Genomic DNA, 19465 nt, shown 5'->3' on the forward strand with positions numbered 1-19465 from the left:
TATCTGTTAGGGAGCTGTCTTGCATCGGCATTAGTTATAGGTTTAGCATAGGTGGCTGTGGGAAGGGTTGTTGCAACTATGTGCTAAGACTTTTTCAGGTCACTATAAATGGTCAGAAGTGGAAGCTTGTGAAGCAGACTTCTTCATATCAAGGTTTTTCTTTTCCTGAGAAAACAATTTGTTTTCTCAGGTTTTGCTTTTCACCTTGTTGCATTACTAAAAAAAGCAAAAGACACTGGTGGTTGGCACTCCTGGTTCCAGGATGGGGTTCAAGTCCCTACAGTGTCATTGCTTGATGATAATGCACCTGGTATGTTCCATATTCTAGTTAAATACTGTTAAATGCTCACTTTATTCAGAGGATGCCAGTGAATAAACTGCTCCATGAGCTTCAATTCTCATTTAAAGCTATCAAGTAAATTTCACAGCTGGGTTGGGGAACCCGGACTAGTATCAATTTGGGCCAGGGGTGGCCAAATTGGGTCATGAGCCACATGCGGCTCTTCACACACATTGTGTGGCTCTCGAAGCCCATATCCCATTAGTTGGTAGCTTGGAGAATACATTTAAAGTTGCTTTCTTTCCACCCCTCCTTCCCTCCTATTTTCTTTCTTTCCACCTTTTCTTCCTGGGGCTCTTATATTAAGTAAGTTTGGCCACTCCTGATTTGGGCTATGATAAGAAATGGGAAAAAACGAAACATTTCAATTTTCAATGGAAAGGATTTCTGTGCTTTCTTTCTCCCTTAGCATTGGAGCTGCTGCCTTTAAACCAACCATATTTCATTCTGTTTTTGCCACTGAAACCCAGTTGGTGGCAGAAGACCGGCTTTGAATTGCAGTTATGCCACTGGAAGTTTGGGACAGTCAAATTTGTTTAGCCTAATCTACCTGGAACATTATTGTGAGAATAAATGGGAGAGAACAGTGAAAGCCATTTTGGTGTCCCTATTGAGGGGGAAGGGATAAATGAAATAACTTCATTTCTACAAGCGCACAAAGAGATTGTAGATTATTGATTTTTAAAAAACAAAACTGCAGGTGGCAATTTCAGCCGAATTTGGTGAAAGTATGACCTGAAGATTAGTTTTCCAATATTAGAGTAACCTTGGCCAGGCCTGGCGCAATTCCTAACAGCATGTGTGTACACAGCAAGTACCGTAGCTAGAAGAGAGTGGTTTTTATGGGATTGCACATTAGGAGCAAGAGCTCCCTCTAAAAACACATAGCAGTTTATCTGGGGACTTGCAAACTGAAGCATCGCCTTCAATAAAAACTAAGGCTTCTTGAGCCCTGTGTGTTTGGGGGGTTTTTAAATAAAAAGCAACATCAGGATTACCTTTCCTGCACTTGAATATATGTTTATTCTAAAGGCAATTTTCACTTCTCCAAAATCTTTTATCTTGTTGAATCAGAGTTGGAAAGGTGCCTTAGAGGTTATCTAGTCCAATCCCTTACAAGCAAAATTAGTTGGTATCCTGTGTTCGCCAAGTGTTGTGGAATTAGGACTGGATTGAGCTGCATTTCCTGCTAAACCTGTATAGTTGAATCTTTGTTCTGATTCCCAGAATCAGAACTGATGCATAGCCTTCCTGTTGCAAATAACCTTGTACATGTCTTCTGCCTTAAAGGATTGTTTATACACTTTCCAGGAGTTAGTGGTGCCACTATCAGGTTAAATAGATATGGTAGAAGAAATGTGTGCAAAAAAAGAGCCAAGTCCAGAGAGCATACTAATTGCACCAGAGACATAGCAACCTTGCTGCATGTTAAGATACTAGACTTCTGGAACCACACTGATGTGGTTGCACATTCCTCTTGTCAAGTCACTGCTCCTCACAAAAAGCACCCAGGAAAAGAAACTGGGGAATGCAGTATCCTTTTCTGGAAAGATCCAGGTGGGAGGCCATGTTGGTCTGAAGCAATAGAACAAAGAGTCCAATGGCACCTTTAAGGCCAACAAAGTCCATTGTTTTGTCTGATGAAGTGTGCTTGGCACATGAAAGCTCATACCCTGAATAAAACCTTCCCATGGCTCTGGTATTCCCATCCAAATACTTGCCAGAGTTGATGCTGCTTAGCTTCTGAGATCTCATGAGACTGGGCTTGCCTGCACTATCCATGTCAGGGTTACCCCAACACCTTTGAAAGGCAGCTTTTAGAGTGTAGGGTGCGGGGGGGGGGGGGGGACAGTGAGGCTTTTTTCCTGGGCAAGAGAAATGCAGACTGTTTGTGCAATGGGTTCCTTGCTTAAAAAGTTATTCCGGGTAGCCCCCGCTAGCTTACTGAAGAAAGATCACCTTTTAGCCAGCAACAGAACAAGCTGTAGAAGGAATATCAGGATGGGGGAAAATGCCTTTAAGTAGCTGTGTACTTGAGGTGAGCCTGCGAGGTTCTCAGGGAAAAATACATTCAATGGGGCTTGCTATTGCTGGCCTCTGTGGACTTCCTTGGTGGTCTTTCCTACACTAAGCGGGACCAACATTGCTTAGCTTCCAAGATCTGACAAGATCAGGCTAGCCTGAGCTGGCTGGGTTGGGGCACATGGAAATTAAGAGGAATCCTCAAACCACACACCCAACCAGGCACAGACAGAAGACATTACATGGGGCATTGAGATGCAGGGGGTTACATCACAGCATCACACTGTGATGGTTTGCCAGTGTATCTGCCTTGCTTTATGTGTACTGCATACTCACTGTTAGCCATTGTGAAAGAAGGCCAGGTTGTTAGGTGGCACACAAAGCAGACACTTGGCACATGGCAGCTCCCAGTTTGAAGCAGGAACCCCTTTGCTTACCTGTGTAAAGTGCATTGTTCCCGCTCAGCTGAAGGAGTATCTGTGGCCTGAGACAGAAAACCTGTACTGGATTTAAGCAAAACCATGCTAGGGTGGTATGCAATTATGTTCTGGATGTGTATAGTGCCCTTTCTGTGAATTCTCACACAAATGTGCATCTGTATAAAATGCTCATCTTGAATAAACACTGGCTTATTTCCAGTCTTCGTTTAAATTGTTTTTGTGTTGCATTTATTGTCATCTGACTTGAGTCTCTACTGTCAGGAGAAAGAGTATATAAATATTCCAAATAAATATAACCACATGTTATCTGAATTTTGTGCGCTGGGGCTGGGGTTTATAAAGTAGGTAGGTCTGCGACTGGATGCAAACTCGGCATTCTAAGCAGTGCCATGGTGAGGACATTTTGTTCTCCTAGTACTGAATGGAGATTTTTACAGTTATGGCATTGTTATTGCCAACAAAACTGGAAGCCACGGAAAGATAACAAATGGAAAACAATGTAAGAAAGCCAGGAGGCAAGCAACTGCAATTTGGAACTCAAAACTGGGAAAACCTGCATGAAAGACCCCTGCATTTGTTAACTTTTAAATACCTCATTCCACCTTGAAAACTTTCATGGTGGCTTTACAGTGGCAATATAACAAAGATATTATAATTTCATTCAAGTCAGTTTCCCACAAAACATAACCAAGAGCTAGCATTTATAAGCCAAAGTAAGACACAATTACTATGGCAGTCCAGGGAAAATGGCTGTTTTTGATAAAAGGCTTTTGAAACTAAAGAGGTAGGATGAATGCACATTCCAGGAGAATTCTGTAATCTCGTCACCAAAAAGGTCGTCAGTGTGCTAAACCTCTGAAAGAGACAGAAAACAGACTTTCTAGCAGACCTTATGCAATCAGGCAGTTTGATACCTGAGGAGGTGGTCCTTGAGGGATCCTGGCCATAAACCATTTAGGGTTTTAAGGGTCCAAGCCAGCTTTTTGAATTGGGCACAGAAACAAACTGAAGGCCAATGAAGTTGCATTAAACTTGGCATATGTCCATATCAACTGCAAATACCCATTTTAGATCAACTGAAGCTTCTAAGAAGTTACCAAAAGACTCTTGTAGATGCATTACAAAAATTACATTCATCTTTCTCTAAAGACGGAGGGTCTCCACTGATAAACAGCATTCTTGACCATTCGGGAGTAGTATTAAAGCGTACACTAGCCCTCTTTCACGTTTGCACCTTGAACAAAGCAGTAGTCAAGTTGCACCTTTAAGATCAAGTTTTATTCAGAACGTAAGCTTTCGTGCGCACTCTAAGCACACTTCATCAGACGAGGGGATCAGGTATTGTGGCATCCATGCAAGGAGCCCCGTGGCGCAGAGTGGTGAGCTGCAGAACTGCATTTGAAGTTCTGATCACGACCTGAGTTCGATCCTGGTGGAAGCTGGGTTCAGGTAGCCAGCTCCAGGTTGACTCAGCCTTCCAGCTTTCCAAGGTTGGTAAAATGAGTACCTAGCTTAAAGGGGTGGGGGGAGTGTGGACGACTGGGGAAGGCAATGGCAAACCGCCCCGTAAGAAAGTCTGCCTTGAAAACGTCGTGATGTGATGTCACCCCAGAGTCGGAAACTACCAGTGTTTGCACAGGGGATTACCTTTACCTTTTTTATCCATGCAAGAGGTCTTGCAGCCGCACACAACTGCAGAAAAGCATTTCGATACCTCAGGGTCGCTGTTGCTTTTCTTTTGGCTGCAGTCTGTCCGACATTTGGGCAATCCTACAAGGGACAAGAGAGCCAGCTTGGTGTAGTGGTTAAGTGCATGGACTCTTATCTGGGAGAACCAGGTTTGATTCCCCACTCCTCCACTTGCAACTGCTGGAATGACCTTTGGTTAGCCATAGCTCTAGCAAGAGTTGTCCTTGAAAAGGCAGCTTCTGGGAGAGCTCTCTCAGCCCCACCCACCTCACAGGGTCTCTGTTGTGGGGGAAGACGATAGAGGAGATTGTAAACCGCTCTGAGTCTCTGATTCAGAGAGAAGGGCGGGGTAGAAGTCTGCAATTCTTCTTCCATGCATACTCTAGCTGTCCATCTAGATTCTAAGTAGAAAAGAATAAGACTTCCCCCTCCCCTCTTGGCGCGAGCCGGGAGTTTCCCAGCTCAAACCGGCACGTTACTGAGGGGGGGGGCGGGGGAGCGCTCCTTCCTTCAGGCCTTCCGGTTTCTTCGCTGCGAGGGAGAAAAGTCTCGCACCTAATTCGTTGGGTATTCTACCTCAGCTCTTTGGCGAGGTCATTCTCTTCTTTCGATGGCTCCCTTTAAAAAATGTGGCGAATGTGGGTCGAAGATGGCTCATTCAGGCGACCGCAAGCGTTGTCCGACTTGCTTGGGTGAGTCGTCCCACAACGTGGCGGTCTGTACTAGAGTCCCGCCACTTTGCCTCACAGGCGTGTCAGGAGAAGGCTTCCCAATCCCATTCCCGACTCAGCGCTGTTTTGTGGAAACGCGCGCATGGGGCCCTGGAGAAAGAGCAGCCATCTCAGGGTCAAGGAACCGAAGTCTGGGGTCCAAACTCCCTCAGTGGGGTCAGCGGGACCCTCAGGATCCTTGTCAGGGCCAAACTTGGCGGTATCCTGTGGCGGTCTGGGTCTAAAAATATTGGTTGCCTGGAGACATAGGGGGCTCACCCACAACTAAAAGGCTGTCATTTAATTTTTGTAAGAAATACCTAACATTTTTTTAAAAATACATAAGTGGAAAAAAGGTACAATTGGAGCTTTTGTGAAATAAATATATATTTTTAGTAATTGCACTGTACATATATTGTACATATTACTGGCATTATGCAGTAGATACTAAATGTAAATACAGATTGCATTTTCTCCAGGGGAGATGATCTCTGCCAGCTGGAGATCAGTTGTAAAAGTGGGAGATCCCCAGGCCCCACCTGGAGGTTGGCAGCCCTAACACAATGTAAATTTTAGTTGCATTACAATAATAATACTGGAACTTATATTATATTTTCAAGCTACTAAACGGTCATTAACATTTTTAACATATTGTCTAATGTTTAAGGGAGGCCACTTGCCATTGGGCAAGCTGACACCCTGGCCAGTCCGCCACTGCTGGTACCTAGGAGCTCTTCAGAACCACCATGTAAGAAGCTGAAGACCGAAGGAAAGTCTAGACCGAAGGATTCCTCTGCCAAGCATACCGTGCCCTCCAAGGCCCCAGCTCCTCGGGCACCTCATCCCTCTATGCCATCAACACCTCCTCCTCCTCCAGCAGCTAACCAGGGATCTTTAGATGATGTTCAGTTCGTGGAGGTCCAACCACCCTCTCAAAAACCAACTCACTCACGGCTGAAGAAGATGTCAGAAGTTTTCAACACTTCAGTTTTACCATTTCCTAGGGGGTCATCTCAGGGCCTGTGGTTCCCTTACCCTGTGGCTCTATCTCCCATGTACAGGCCACTCAATTCACCTTGGAAGCAGTATTCTCCCAATTTGCAGTCTGCGCAGCCAGCCTCAGTTCCAAGTCGGGTTTCCAAGCATCCTCCACCACCATCAATGCCATTCTCCTCACAACCCCAAGCACCGCAGGGCCTGCTGGAGAAGGAGAAAATATCCCGCTCCATCTCACTTACCAAGGATTTGCATGTTAGTACAGAACAAATAATCCGTATGGCGAAGTGTTTAGAGTTGGATGTGCTGTCCTTAGAGCCGCAGTCTTCAGATCCGGTGTTCAAATGGCTTTACCCAATGTCTTCGGAACCAATAGCATTCCCAATGCTGCAGGGCTTGCTTGACATTGCTAAAGGGGTGTGGGCCAAACCTGCCTCAGTGTCTCCCTCTGATAAGAAGTTGGAGGCTATGTATAAAGTAAAAAAGCAGGGGTGCGAGTTCCTTTTTATGCATCCAGCAGCCAATTCCTTGGTGACTGAGTTTCTCCCTTCAAAACGTTCTGGAGCCCATATCACTTCCTTTGATAAGGAAGGGAGAAAGTCAGATTCTCTTGGCAGGAAGATGTATACCTCTGCTGCACTTACACTGCGCATAGCAAATTTTAATGCGATAACAGGGAGGTATCAGGTATTCCTTTGGGAACGCATCATGCAGCATCTTGATACCTTACCTGATGATAAGAGGTCCCTGGTCAGGATGCTGCAAGCTGAGGGCATTAAAATAGGTAAGCAACAGATCAATGCTGCACGCCATCTTGCAGACACAGCCAGCAGGGCTATGGCTTCTGCTGTGGTTCTCCGCAGACACTCTTGGCTTCAGGCCACTGCTGCTTCCAGCTACATTAAGGCAAAGGTGGAAGATTTGCCATTTGAGGGCACGGGCCTTTTTAGCACCCAGACAGATGAGGTGTTGCATCAGATTCGTAAGAATAAACTAATTGCAAGGGCTCTAGGCATTACATCCCCACCTGCACAGGGCTTCAGGCCCAGGCATTTCCGCAGGCACCACTCACACCAGCAATACTAGAGGCTTTCTAGGTTTCAGCCTCAGTTCTGAGGTTCCCAAGCAGCACCAGGAAAACCCGTTTCACCATCACTGAGGGCTGCCACAACCTCCCAAAAACACTAAGGGAAGCAGTGAAGCAAACAGGCCCCACACTTCTTTAGAGAGTCCCTTGGTAGGGGTAAACCATATCAGTTAATAGCAGCATCTGCTGGCCCTGCTCCCAGTTTTGCCTTTAGGTTAACTGTTTTCACAGGTACATGGGGGAGTATCACCCAGGATGTTTGGGTTTTATGTATTGCTTATTCTGATTAGTACTGTTTAAGTGTTTGCCCTCAGATTGAGTACTTTCTGTTAGTTCTGCTCCTGCCTTACAGTTTGAAGTTTCCCAGTTAATAAATAAAGCAGCAATTGAAATGTTAACTGAAAATGATGTCTCCATGTTTTACTCTAGATACTTTTGGCTAACAAGAAAGATGGTGGTAAGCAGTGTTATCTCTAAGCTGAGTCAGTGTGAGCCAGCACATAGTTTTTTAAGCTTCCAGCTCACACATTTTCATCTTGGCTAAGGGAAAATGGCCTCAGAGCAAGCTAATGTATGCAGTAGCTCACAAATTTAATGCCAGTAGCTCACAAAATAGAATTTTTGCTCATAAGACTCCACAGCTTAGAGGGAACATTGGTGATAAGACACCTATTTTAGACCTCCAGGACCTAAATAAGTTCATTAGTGTACCCAGCTTCTGTATGACAACATTCTCTCAGGACTATGAGGAGCATATTGCAAAAAACATAAAGACCAACAATAAAAATTTCTTCAAATATATTAGAAGTAGGAAACCCGCCAGGGAGGCAGTGGGGCCCTTGGATGACCATGGGGTAAAAGGATTACTGAAGGAGGATAGGGAAATGGCTGAGAACTGAATGCATTTTTTGCCTCCGTCTTCACTGTGGAAGATGAGAACTTTTTGCCCACCCCAGAACCCCTAATTATGGAAGGGGTGTTGAAAGACCAGAGTCAGATTGAGGTGACAAAAGAGGAGGTCCTACAACTGATAGACAAATTAAAAACTAATAAGTCACCGGGTCCGGATGGCATACATCCGAGAGTTCTGAAAGAACTCAAAGTTGAACTTGTGGATCTTCTAACAAAAATCTGTAATCTTTCATTGAAATCTGCCTCCGTTCCTGAGGACTGGAAGGTAGCAAATGTCACCCCCCTCTTTAAAAAGGGTTCCAGAGGAGATCCGGGAGATTACAGGCCCATCAGTCTGACTTCAATACCGGGAAAGCTGGTAGAAACCATTATCAAGGACAGAATGAGTAGGCACATTGATGAACCCGGGTTATTGAGGAAGACTCAGTATGGGTTCTGTAAGGGAAGATCTTGCCTCGCTAACCTGTTGCATTTCTTTGAGGGGGTGAACAAATGTGGACAAAGGAGACCCGATAGATGTTGTTTACCTTGACTTCCAGAAAGCTTTTGATAAAGTTCCTCATCAAAGGCTCCTTAGAAAGCTTGAGAGTCATGGAGTAAAAGGACAGGTCCTCTTGTGGATCAAAAACTGGCTGCGTAATAGGAAGCAGAGTATAAATGGGCAGTCTTCGCAGTGGAGGACGGTAAGCAGTGGGGTGCCGCAGGGCTCAGTACTGGATCCCATGCTCTTTAACTTGTTCATAAATGATTTAGAGTTGGGGGTGAGCAGTGAAGTGGCCAAGTTTGCGGATGACACTAAATTGTTCAGGGTGGTGAGAACCAGAGAGGATTGTGAGGAACTCCACAGGGACCTGTTGAGGCTGGGTGAGTGGGCGTCAATATGGCAGATGCAGTTCAACGTGGCCAAGTGCAAAGTAATGCACATTGGGGCCAAGAATCCCAGCTACAAATACAAGTTGATGGGGTGTGAACTGGCAGAGACTGACCAAGAGAGAGATCTTGGGGTCGTGGTAGATAACTCACTGAAAATGTCAAGACAGTGTGCGTTTGCAATAAAAAAGGCCAACGCCATGCTGGGAATTATTAGGAAGGGAATTGAAAACAAATCAGCCAGTATCATAATGCCCCTGTATAAATCGATGGTGCGGTCTCATTTGGAGTACTGTGTGCAGTTCTGGTCGCCGCACCTCAAAAAGGATATTATAGCATTGGAGAAAGTGCAGAAAAGGGCAACTAGAATGATTAAAGGGCTGGAACACTTTCCCTATGAAGAAAGGTTGAAACGCTTGGGACTCTTTAGCTTGGAGAAACGTCGACTGCGGGGTGACATGATAGAGGTTTACAAGATAATGCATGGGATGGAGAAAGTAGAGAAAGAGGTACTTTTCTCCCTTTCTCACAATACAAGAACTCATGGGCATTTGATGAAATTGCTGAGCAGACAGGTTAAAACGGATAAAAGGAAGTACTTCTTCACCCAAAGGGTGATTAACATGTGGAATTCACTGCCACAGGAGGTGGTGGTGGCCACAAGCATGGCCACCTTCAAGAGGTGTTTAGATAAAAATATGGAGCAGAGGTCCATCAGTGGCTATTAGCCACAGTGTGTGTGTGTGTGTGTGTGTGTGTGTATATATATATGCAAAAAATTTTGGGGACACTGTGACACAGAGTGTTGGACTGGATGGGCCATTGGCCTGATCCAACATGGCTTCTCTTATGTTCAGGTCCTCTCTCTTTTAGACCCTGTGTATGGGTTGTTGTAATTGATTTAAAAGATGCACATTTTCATATTGCCATTTCCTAGAGCAGCAGAAAGTACTTGTGCTTTAACTGCAGTTCGATTCACCTACAGTACTCTAAAATTCTGTCTTTTGGGTTAGCTATGACGTCCAATTTTTACGAATGCATGTCAGTTGTGGTGGCCTGTCTTCCAGGTTGCACTATCTATCCTTATCTCAACTTGGTTTTTCACTGCTTTGTTGAGGGTACTGCTCCCGGACCATATTGCCATAGCTCTAGGCATGGCTACCCACTTGAATCTATCTTCATGGAGGACATCACATTAAGCCACAGGGAGTGGAACTTCATCAACCTTATAAGGAAACTTGCACAGGTAAGTAGGTATCTGATGAAGTTTGCATACACACAAAAGCTAATATCCAGAATTAAACTTTGTTGGTCTTAAAGGTGTCACTGGACTCAAGCTTTGTTTTCCTGTAAATTATCCAAAAGGACTTTTTTGCATGGGTTGTTTAATATGTAACCCTTGGTCTCTCTACCATCCCTCAGTGGAGTCTTTCTTTGGTCCTTTAATGTATAAACCGTTTGATCCTGTGGCAACATGTGACCTTCCTTTGTTGTCCTATAAACTGACATCCTCACTAGCCATTACCTCTGCACATCAGGTTGGTGAATTGAAGGCTCTCAGTTGTTCCCCACTCGTTACCAAGTTTCATGGTAATAAAGCTGTTACAGACCAAGTTGAGTCTACCTAAACTGATTTCCAGTTTTCATATTTCTGAGGATATTGTTCTCCCAGTATTTTCCCTCACCCTCTAGCCACACACACTGCACACCTTAAATGTCAGGGGGCCTTTGTCATTTTATTTGGACTCTTCCAAGAGGTTTCATCAGTCTGATAATATTATCTGAACCACACACCACAAACTGGGCATTTGGAATTCATCCAGGGTGCTGTAATGTGGGGGTAGGGTTGCCAACTCTGGGGATTTGGGGGTTGAGTCCAGGGACAGCAGGGTTTGGGGAGGGGAGGGGAGAGTCTTCAGTGGGGTGTAAGTTGGGTAGCCAACTCTAGGAAATTTGTGGAGTAGAGCCTAGGAGGGTGAGGTTTGAGGAGGGGAAGGACTTTAGCAAAGACACACCTTTTCTCCAGGGGAACTGATTTCTGTAGACTCGAGACCAGCTGTAATTCCAGGAGATCTGGTAGCCACTCCTGGAGTTTTTAGCTGTGTGTGCAAAGTATGTGGGGCACAATGATGCCACCCAGAAGTGATATTGTGTTGCCGGTGTCATTTATGACACTACATTTTGGGCAAAAATGCCATAGTTTTTAAACTACAAAACCATGGAGTTTGCTCCAAAACTAGTGTAATTGTGCAACATCCCCAGCTCGATGATGTCATTTCTGAGTGACATAATCACATCAGGGATGTTGCACAGCAAATGTCCCCATTGTGTGTGGGGGGGCGTGTAGTTTCTCCCACTGGCCAGCTTTGGGCTGCTGGATTGGAGCCCAGCAGACTGGGGAATCCCCTGGCTAGACTGGGAGCATGGCAACCCTATCACAGTCACCTCCCTGGGCCTGATGTTGTACAGGCCTGCCCAAGCACAATCTCCTCTGGTTTTCAAGGCATACCTGTTGGCTTATTTGGGTGTCAGAAAGGTTCAAGAAGGAAACTGAAGTACAATGAGGTCAGTGATTCTGCAGCAGTTTCTCTCTATTAATTGGACCAGGCCAGGATGACCAAACTGCAGCTCAGCTCAGGAGCCACATGTGGTCTTTCACACACATTATGTGGCTCTCCAAGCCCCCACCACCTTGTTGGCTGACTTGGAGAAGGCATTTGTCTCTTTAAATCACTTCTCCAAGCCAGCTTTCTTTTCCCTTCCTCCATTTCCCTTCCTTCCGTTTCTCAAACATCTGATGTCTTGCAGCTCTCAAACATCTTGTTTATTCTGTATGGCTCTTATGTTAAGCAAGTTTGGCCACCCCTGGACCAGACCCATGCTAATTGTAGTTTATGAGAGCACATAGCTTTCAGAGGTAGCAGGTTGAAGAAAATAGGACAAAGTACGGCTGATGAGGTGTCCACAGGGAGGGGCTGCTCAGCACCACTCATATGTGGGTCATATTTTGTTTTCCTATTGGGCCAGTTGACTAAAGCTGGCCTTGTGCCTCCTCCCAGTGAGCTGTGGGCTCAGATTTCAAGGGAGTTCTCAACAGTAGTTTCTTCTTTTCCTCAACCCCTCCCCCCTCCCTTGTTGCTCAGTGTAGGCAAACCGGTTCCTTTTTTGCAGCGTGCCTTCCCACTATGGTCACAACGGAATTTGGACATGGGCACTTCCAAGCCACATCCTGTTTTGCTTCTATCAGGGTGTTTGGACAAAGAATATTCTAGAAGGCTAGTTGCAGGAACTGAAGTTGTGTGTGTCTTTTGTGCCTTCTGGTGACCAATGAGAGAATTGCAGGAGAAAAAATCTGGATCCCAAATGTTGCTCTGAGCCATATCAGTCAAAAGTTGTCCTAATACATAGGTCAGCCCTAAAGCACTGGTAAAGTGTGAGATGATTACAACATCAAAGTCTTCTGCACTCTTTGTCTTTCAACTTCTTCTTTACCTGCCTTTTGAAGCTGCTGGTTCACCCCCTTAAGATTTGGTTTTATAATATTTTTAAATTAATTCAGTAGTTAAATCAACTTGCATATCCAGTCATAGAATCATAGAGTTGGAAGGGACCTCCAGGGTCATCTAGTCCAACCCCCTGCACAATGCAGGAAACTCACAAATACCTCCCCCTAAATTCACAGAATCTTCATTGCTGTCTGATAGCCATCTAGCCTCTGTTTAAAAACCTCCAAGGAAGGAGAGCCCACCACCTCCCGAGGAAGCCTGTTCCACTGTTGAACTGCTCTAATGGTCAGGAAGTTCTTCCTAAAGTTGAGCCAGAAACTCTTTTGATTTAATTTCAACCCATTGTTTCTGGTCCTACCTTCTGGGGCCACAGAAAACAATTCCACACCATCCTCTATATGACAGCCCTTCATACCCTTGAGGCCAAGGTGGCGGACCTGGAGAAGCAGAGACAGTCAGGCACTTGGAGAAGACTCTCGGGATGTGTTAGATGAGCCCCACTCTGAACATGGCAACCCTGTTGCTGCCAGGAAGCATGAGGGTCGAGAGGGAACAGGGCGCCCTCAGAAGGGACCTCTTCTTCAGTTGGTGTGTGGGTATCCTTTCACGCCAAGGAACCATCCCTGGGCAGGGAGGGGGGGGTCTTGGTAGTTGGTGATTCGATCCTTAGGCAAGTAGCTGGGTGACAAAACCGCGTACTGACTGTATGGTGACTTGCCTGCCTGGTGCAAAGGTAGCGGACATTACACGCGTTGTAGATAGGCTGATAGACAGTGCTGGGGAGGAGCCAGTGGTCATGGTGCATGTTGGCACCAATGATGTGGGGAAATGTGCAGGGGGTTGGACTAGATGACCCTAGAGGTCCCTTCCAACTCTATGATTCTATGAAATGCAGTCGTGAGGTCCTGGAAGAAAAATTTAGGCTGCTAGACAGGAAACTTAAGGTCAGGACCTTCAAGGTAGCCTTCTCATAAGTGCTACCTGTTCCATGTGCAGGCTAGAGAGACAGGCACAAATTAGAAGTCTCAATGTGTGGATGATACGATGGTGTAGGAGGAGGGGTTTAAGTTTGTTAGGCACTGGGATGCTTTCTGAAACAAGCGGGAACTGTACAAAAGAGATGGTCTTCACTTGTACCCAGAAGGAACCAGGCTGCTGGCGCTTAAAATCAAAAAGGTGGCAGAGCAGTTTTTAAACTAAATCTTGGGGGAAAGCCGACAGAAGATGAAATGTCTCTGGTTCAGGAGGACTCATCTCAAAGAGATGAAGGGTTAGCTGTTACTTTTCTACTGGGTAATGGATCAGAGTTGTCCACTGAGATGGTGACAAACAGTATGGACTGTCTGCCAAAGTCTCGAGGCAGCAGGAGAAAGGTTGCGGGCCTAACTTGCCTGGGAAATTATAGATGTTTGTATGCAAATACTAGAAGTGTTCGAAGTAAAATTGTGGAGTTGGAATGTTTAGTGTTGAGGGAAAACATAGACATTGTGGGAATTTCAGAAACTTGGTGGAATGAGGAGAATCAGTGGGACACGGTGATTCCTGGATGTAAGCTATATCAGAAGGATATTAGGAAGGGAATTGAAAACAAATCAGCCAGTATTATAATGCCCCTGTATAAATCGATGGTGCGGTCTCATTTGGAATACTGTGTGCAATTCTGGTCACCGCACCTCAAAAAGGATATCATAGCATTGGAAAAAGTGCAGAGAAGGGCAACTAGAATGATTAAAAGTTTGGAACACTTTCCCTATGAAGAAAGATTAAAACGCTTGGGGCTCTTTAGCTTGGAGAAACTTTGACTGTGGGGTGACATGATAGAGGTTTACTAGATTATGCATGGGATGGAGAAGGTAGAGAAAGAAGTACTTTTCTCCCTTTCTCACAATACAAGAACTTGTGGGCATTCAATTAAATTGCTGAGCAATCAGGTTAAAACGGATAGAAGGAAGTACTTCTTCACCCAAAGGGTGATTAACATGTGGAATTCACTGCCACTGGAGGTGGTGGGAGCTATAAGCATAGACAGCTTCAAGAGGGGGTTAGATAAAAATATGGAGCAGAGGTCCATCAGTGGCTATTAGCCACAGCATATTATTGGAACTGTCTGGGGCAGTGATGATCTGTATTCTTGGTGCTTGTGGAGGGGTGCAAAGTGGAAGGGCTTCCAGCCCCACTTGTGAGCCTCTTTTTTTTTGCCACTGTGTGACACAGAGTGTTGGACTGGATGGGCTATTGGCCTGATCCAACGTGGCTTCTCTTATGTTCTTATAATTAAATATTAACTGATGTGCTACCAGGTTTACACTTCTGTCTAAATGCAGTTAAAACTAAACTACTCTTAATTCTGGGTGGAAATTGCTATGATTTGTTCTGGATAGCCCAGGCTAGCCTGATCTCATCGGATCTCGTAAACTAAGCAGTGTCAGCCCTGTTTGGCATTTGTGTGGGAAACCACCAAGTAACTCTAGGATCACCCTGCAGAGGAAAGGCAAAGGCAAACCACCTGTGGACATCTCTTGACTTAAAAACCCGTAGTTGTCATAAGTCAGCTGCAACTTAATGAAAAACAAAAAGATTTGTTCACTCAATTTTAATGGACAATCCAGATGATGTCATTGGCAACCTGCTGCGTTCTATAATTTTCTCTTTTTATTTTTCCCTCAGACTTGAATTGTGGTGATTTAAAAAAAAACTTCAAGCACAATTGCAGCCAAACGCTGTTACAAGTGAACAACTGAGGAACTATTGATTTATCAAGGCTGCTGTCCCTTTACATTTTCTCCCTTCTCCTTTCAGCTTATATTGTGTCTCTGATGTTTTTGAACTAACTGTAAATGAACAACTATTGTTAGGGATGGAAGGCTATTATGATCAAGCACAATAAAAAACTATTAACAGTGACTTTGGCTGAAGTAGAAAGCAGCAACCTCCCCAAAGGAGCATGAATGGATAATTAAGGAATGGTTCTTAGAAATGACACAATTGGAACAGAATGAGTAATCAACAAGGCTCCAAACAAAGAGAAAAAATGAAAGTTTCAGAAAGAAGCCAAATCTTTCTTAAAGGGGGCTTACTTCTCAGAAGACATAGTAGGATGTTGCCACCCTGGATATAGCACTACATTAAGCGCCATTTACAAAGTTTCTATGTGGGAAAGAGATCATTTAGCACCGTGAAAGAGGTCATAGGGCTATCCCACCCTCTGGTGCACATTTTAAAACTTATCTATGTTCATAATTACCTGTTGTTGCTCTATCAATTTCTTCTATGATTGATAATAATCCTTTTTTAAAAAATAAATTACAATGGTTTTGATTAGCTGGAAAAAATATAGACGTCAGTTCCAAGGATATTATCATGTATGAAAGAATATAACATTCAAAATTGACATTCACATAAAATATGGGGATGTAATTTAAACATCCCCAAGATCCCAAGGTTTCGATTTTATCAAGTTTGTTTTAGTCATCCGTTCTTCTTCAACAAGAGCAGGCCTTGAATTAAGCAGGAGCTCACCTTTCTGACGGGCCCTCTCCTCCCCACCTACCTACTTTGTCCATTGAATACTAGGTGCTGCTGCATAACAATCCCTGGATTAGGAGAGTGGACAGCCAGCCAGCCACCAGGAGCTTTGCCACACCCCCAGCAGCCCTCATTAACCCCTAGAGATGCCTGCGCCACCCTTTGACCACTTCTTATGTGATTTTGGGCGGCGGGGGCTTGCTGGCCTTTTGAATGGGGGGGGGCGGCCAAGGAGAGCCCCAGGTGAGCAAGGCCTGCTTGCGCTGACTGGATCTCTAGGCAGCCCAAGCAGGCCTCGCTTGCCCGAAGCTCTTGTTTCTTGCGTCAGATTGCTTTTGGCTGGTGGGGGGTGGCATGTGCTAATGAGTTATGCTAATGAGCTCTACCGCCTGTTTTTCTACAAAACGACCTCTGAGCAAGAGTGAACTCTTTATTAATTCTCCTCCCTGTTTATGATCTGCTGAATTTATCCTAGATTTTTGCCGTCTAATCACACCCACACTTTCCTGACTCCATCAGTTTCTTTTGACTCTTGGCCTAATGGTCCCCATCACACTCCCTGTACAATAACGTCTGTATAATTTTTGCCAATCAAGCCATTCTTTAGCAACACCAAGAAAAAGTTTCCATCAGTGACAGATTTTGCTGACATTATCTATTTGCACTTAAGACCACAGAGCCAGGAAAAAGCTACTAGTATAAGCAAGAACTTGATGGACCATCCTTCACTGAAATAAATCTGGTTTCTTTGAAAGGCTGTTTCTCTATTTATAAATGTATCTATCTGTTTATTCTTTTTCAGTAATAACTTTTACCATTTGATATACTACACTCTTCTTTCTTTCCATGGATTTTTTCCTCTAATCAGCCACCCACATTTCCCATTTTTTCTATAAATTTGTTTCTTGACATGACTGAATCCTGGCTGAAGTTTGTAGGAATTGTAATCAAAGGCTTGAACAGGACATAGCAAAATTTACCTCTCCACTTTTTGCCAGCTATCCTCCCCTAAAAGCAAAGGGAGTGAAATACCAGTTGTGTTCCCCTTGACTGGACTGACTCAAGTTACCCCATAGTTCAATCTGTGTAGGGACAAGCAGGATGGGGGTTCTGTGAGCAGAGGAGAACCATGTGATAACCCCCCATCCCTGGAATCTTCCCTTCCAAAATTAACCTTAATGGTCTGGGACCAACATATCTTCGGGACCACCACTCCTGGCATAGCCTACAAAATGTGTTATGTTCCTTAGGTATCAACACTCTGAGGATCATGGAGCCAAGGACCATTTGCCTGGCCTCATCTAGAGTTTGAGCCTTTTCCATGATAGCTCCAGCTTTGTGGAACACACTTCCAAATGAGATCCAGGCTTTGCAGGACTTTGCTCAATTCTGCAGGGCCTGTAAAATGGAACTGTATCACCAGGCTTATGGGTAAGATCAGGGAGTTTTTATTTATATACTGCCCTCTGCTTCGTCCCCTCCCCTCTCTCCCTGGAGAGCAGTCATATAGTTGCATGTTAGGTCGCCAGGTTAGGGCTGCCAATCCCCAGTTGAGGGCAGGGGACCCCCTTGCTTCAGGACTATCAGAAAGCAGGGAGGAGGAGGAAAATGTCTGCTGGGCACTCCATTATCCCCTATGGAGACTGATTCCCATAGGGTATAATGGAGAATTGATCTGCAGGTATCTGGGGTTCTGTGGGGGGCTGTTTTTTGAGGTAGAGGCACCACATTTGTAGCATAGCATCTGGTGCCTCTCCTCAAAACACCCTCCAAGTTTCAAAAAGTTTGGACTAGGGGGTCCAATTTTATGAGGCCCAAACAAAGGTGCCCCTATCCATTATTTCCAACGGAGGGGAGGCATTTAAAATGTGTGCGGTCCGTTTAAATGGCTCCAGTCCAGTGTCTCCTGCCTCTGCCTCCAATGTCTCCTGGCTCCACCCACAAGACCCCAGATTAGGGTTGCCAAGCCCAATTCAAGAAATATCTGGGGACTTTGGGGTGGAGCCAGGAGACATTAGGGGTGGAGCCAGGAGCAAGCTTGTGACAAACACAATTGTGATAAACACAATCTATGTAGCCCTTCAAGGGCCAATCAGACATTCAACTGGCAAGAGCAACATCAGGGCCCACTCACTCTCTAAAAATACTTGCTAAGTGCAAAGAAAAGTTTTGTTGGGTGCTATGGGGACCCCTGTGTCACTGGGCTAGGAACCTAGCTATTCCACTGCAGACCAAAACGCTTACCCTCTGAAATGATTTCCTTGTATGCTGAGACTCTGACCAGTGGGAAATGAGGGAATATAATCTTAGAGATGTCTGTGATCATTTTCAGGGATCCCTTACATATTGCGCCATTGGGCCACATTTCCCCAGGAAGACTGGTGCGTGTGTTAAACTTTCTCCTGTTATTTTCTTTCCCAAAATCCCCAAACATTTTTTCCTACCAAAATAGTGAAGCTATAAATGGAAAAAAATAAAACCCTGGTCCTCATTGGATTAGATGACACTGGAGGTCCCTTCCAAATCTATGGTCCCATGACCACTTGTAAAACATATTCAGCAGCCAGCTCCAGAAGCTGAAGATGCCTTTATCTACTCTACTTCAGCAGCTTTCCCCCAGATCCTCTATTAAAACACTCCCAAGGTGGCATCCACATGTTTTTGGATACTGTGCTAGGGCAATCATTTGCCAATGGATTGCCTTGTCCACACATAATAATCCAGTTGTGATAGCTACGGTGTAATAATAGCATGGTGTTTTTAAAAATGAAGAAGAAAGAGGAGGAGGAGGAGGCATTGGGAGTAAAATTGCCAGGAGATCCTAAGATCGTCTGGCAGCCACAAGGTGGCAAGCTAGACTTGTTTGATGTCCCAGAGGTGCCTCTGCATCACAAGTCACAACACTGGTATTCCTTGAAGGTCGCCCCTCCAAATACTAGCCAAAGCTGATCCTGTTTAGCTTTCGAGATCTGATGAGATCAAGCTAGCCTAGGCTCTCCAGGTTAAGATGGATGGCAAAGGCAGATTCCAAAGTAAGGACTGTAAAGAAAACAGCCAGTATTGTAATGCTATGTCTATTTCAGAGCGCTGATTTAAACCTCTTGTTGGCCTTGGGCTCGTATACGTATCTCCTGGTATACTCCTCTGCACCAGCTATGTAAATGGGAAGATCAGAGATCCCTGTCTTCTATCTTGATGGCCCCGTGGAATATTTGCTATTAAAAACTAAGAAGGCAGGCAACAATTCACTGAAGTCCCGTGAGAGCTCAGAGAACCCCGGAGGGGGTGCGTTCTCCTTAATATTGTATTTTATTGCATTATGTATTTTATGCGCAACATGGTCTCTCCGCTAGAGTCGATCGGAGACT

At 44.9% G+C, this 19465-nt stretch overlaps 1 protein-coding gene across 1 annotated transcript; it reads left to right on the plus strand.

Annotated features, from left to right (window-relative positions):
- The first annotated feature begins 4994 nt into the window (after positions 1-4994).
- Positions 4995-7689, plus strand: LOC132587820 (uncharacterized). Its single transcript, XM_060260205.1, has 2 exons — positions 4995-5183; positions 5869-7689. The coding sequence occupies exons 1-2, from the start codon at positions 5102-5104 to the stop codon at positions 7281-7283; spliced, it is 1497 nt and encodes a 498-aa protein (XP_060116188.1). The 5' UTR covers positions 4995-5101; the 3' UTR covers positions 7284-7689.
- Positions 7690-19465: the final 11776 nt, after the last annotated feature.

Source organism: Heteronotia binoei, chromosome 1 (genome assembly GCF_032191835.1).
Source record: "Heteronotia binoei isolate CCM8104 ecotype False Entrance Well chromosome 1, APGP_CSIRO_Hbin_v1, whole genome shotgun sequence".
NCBI classification, from domain to species: Eukaryota; Metazoa; Chordata; class Lepidosauria; order Squamata; family Gekkonidae; genus Heteronotia; species Heteronotia binoei.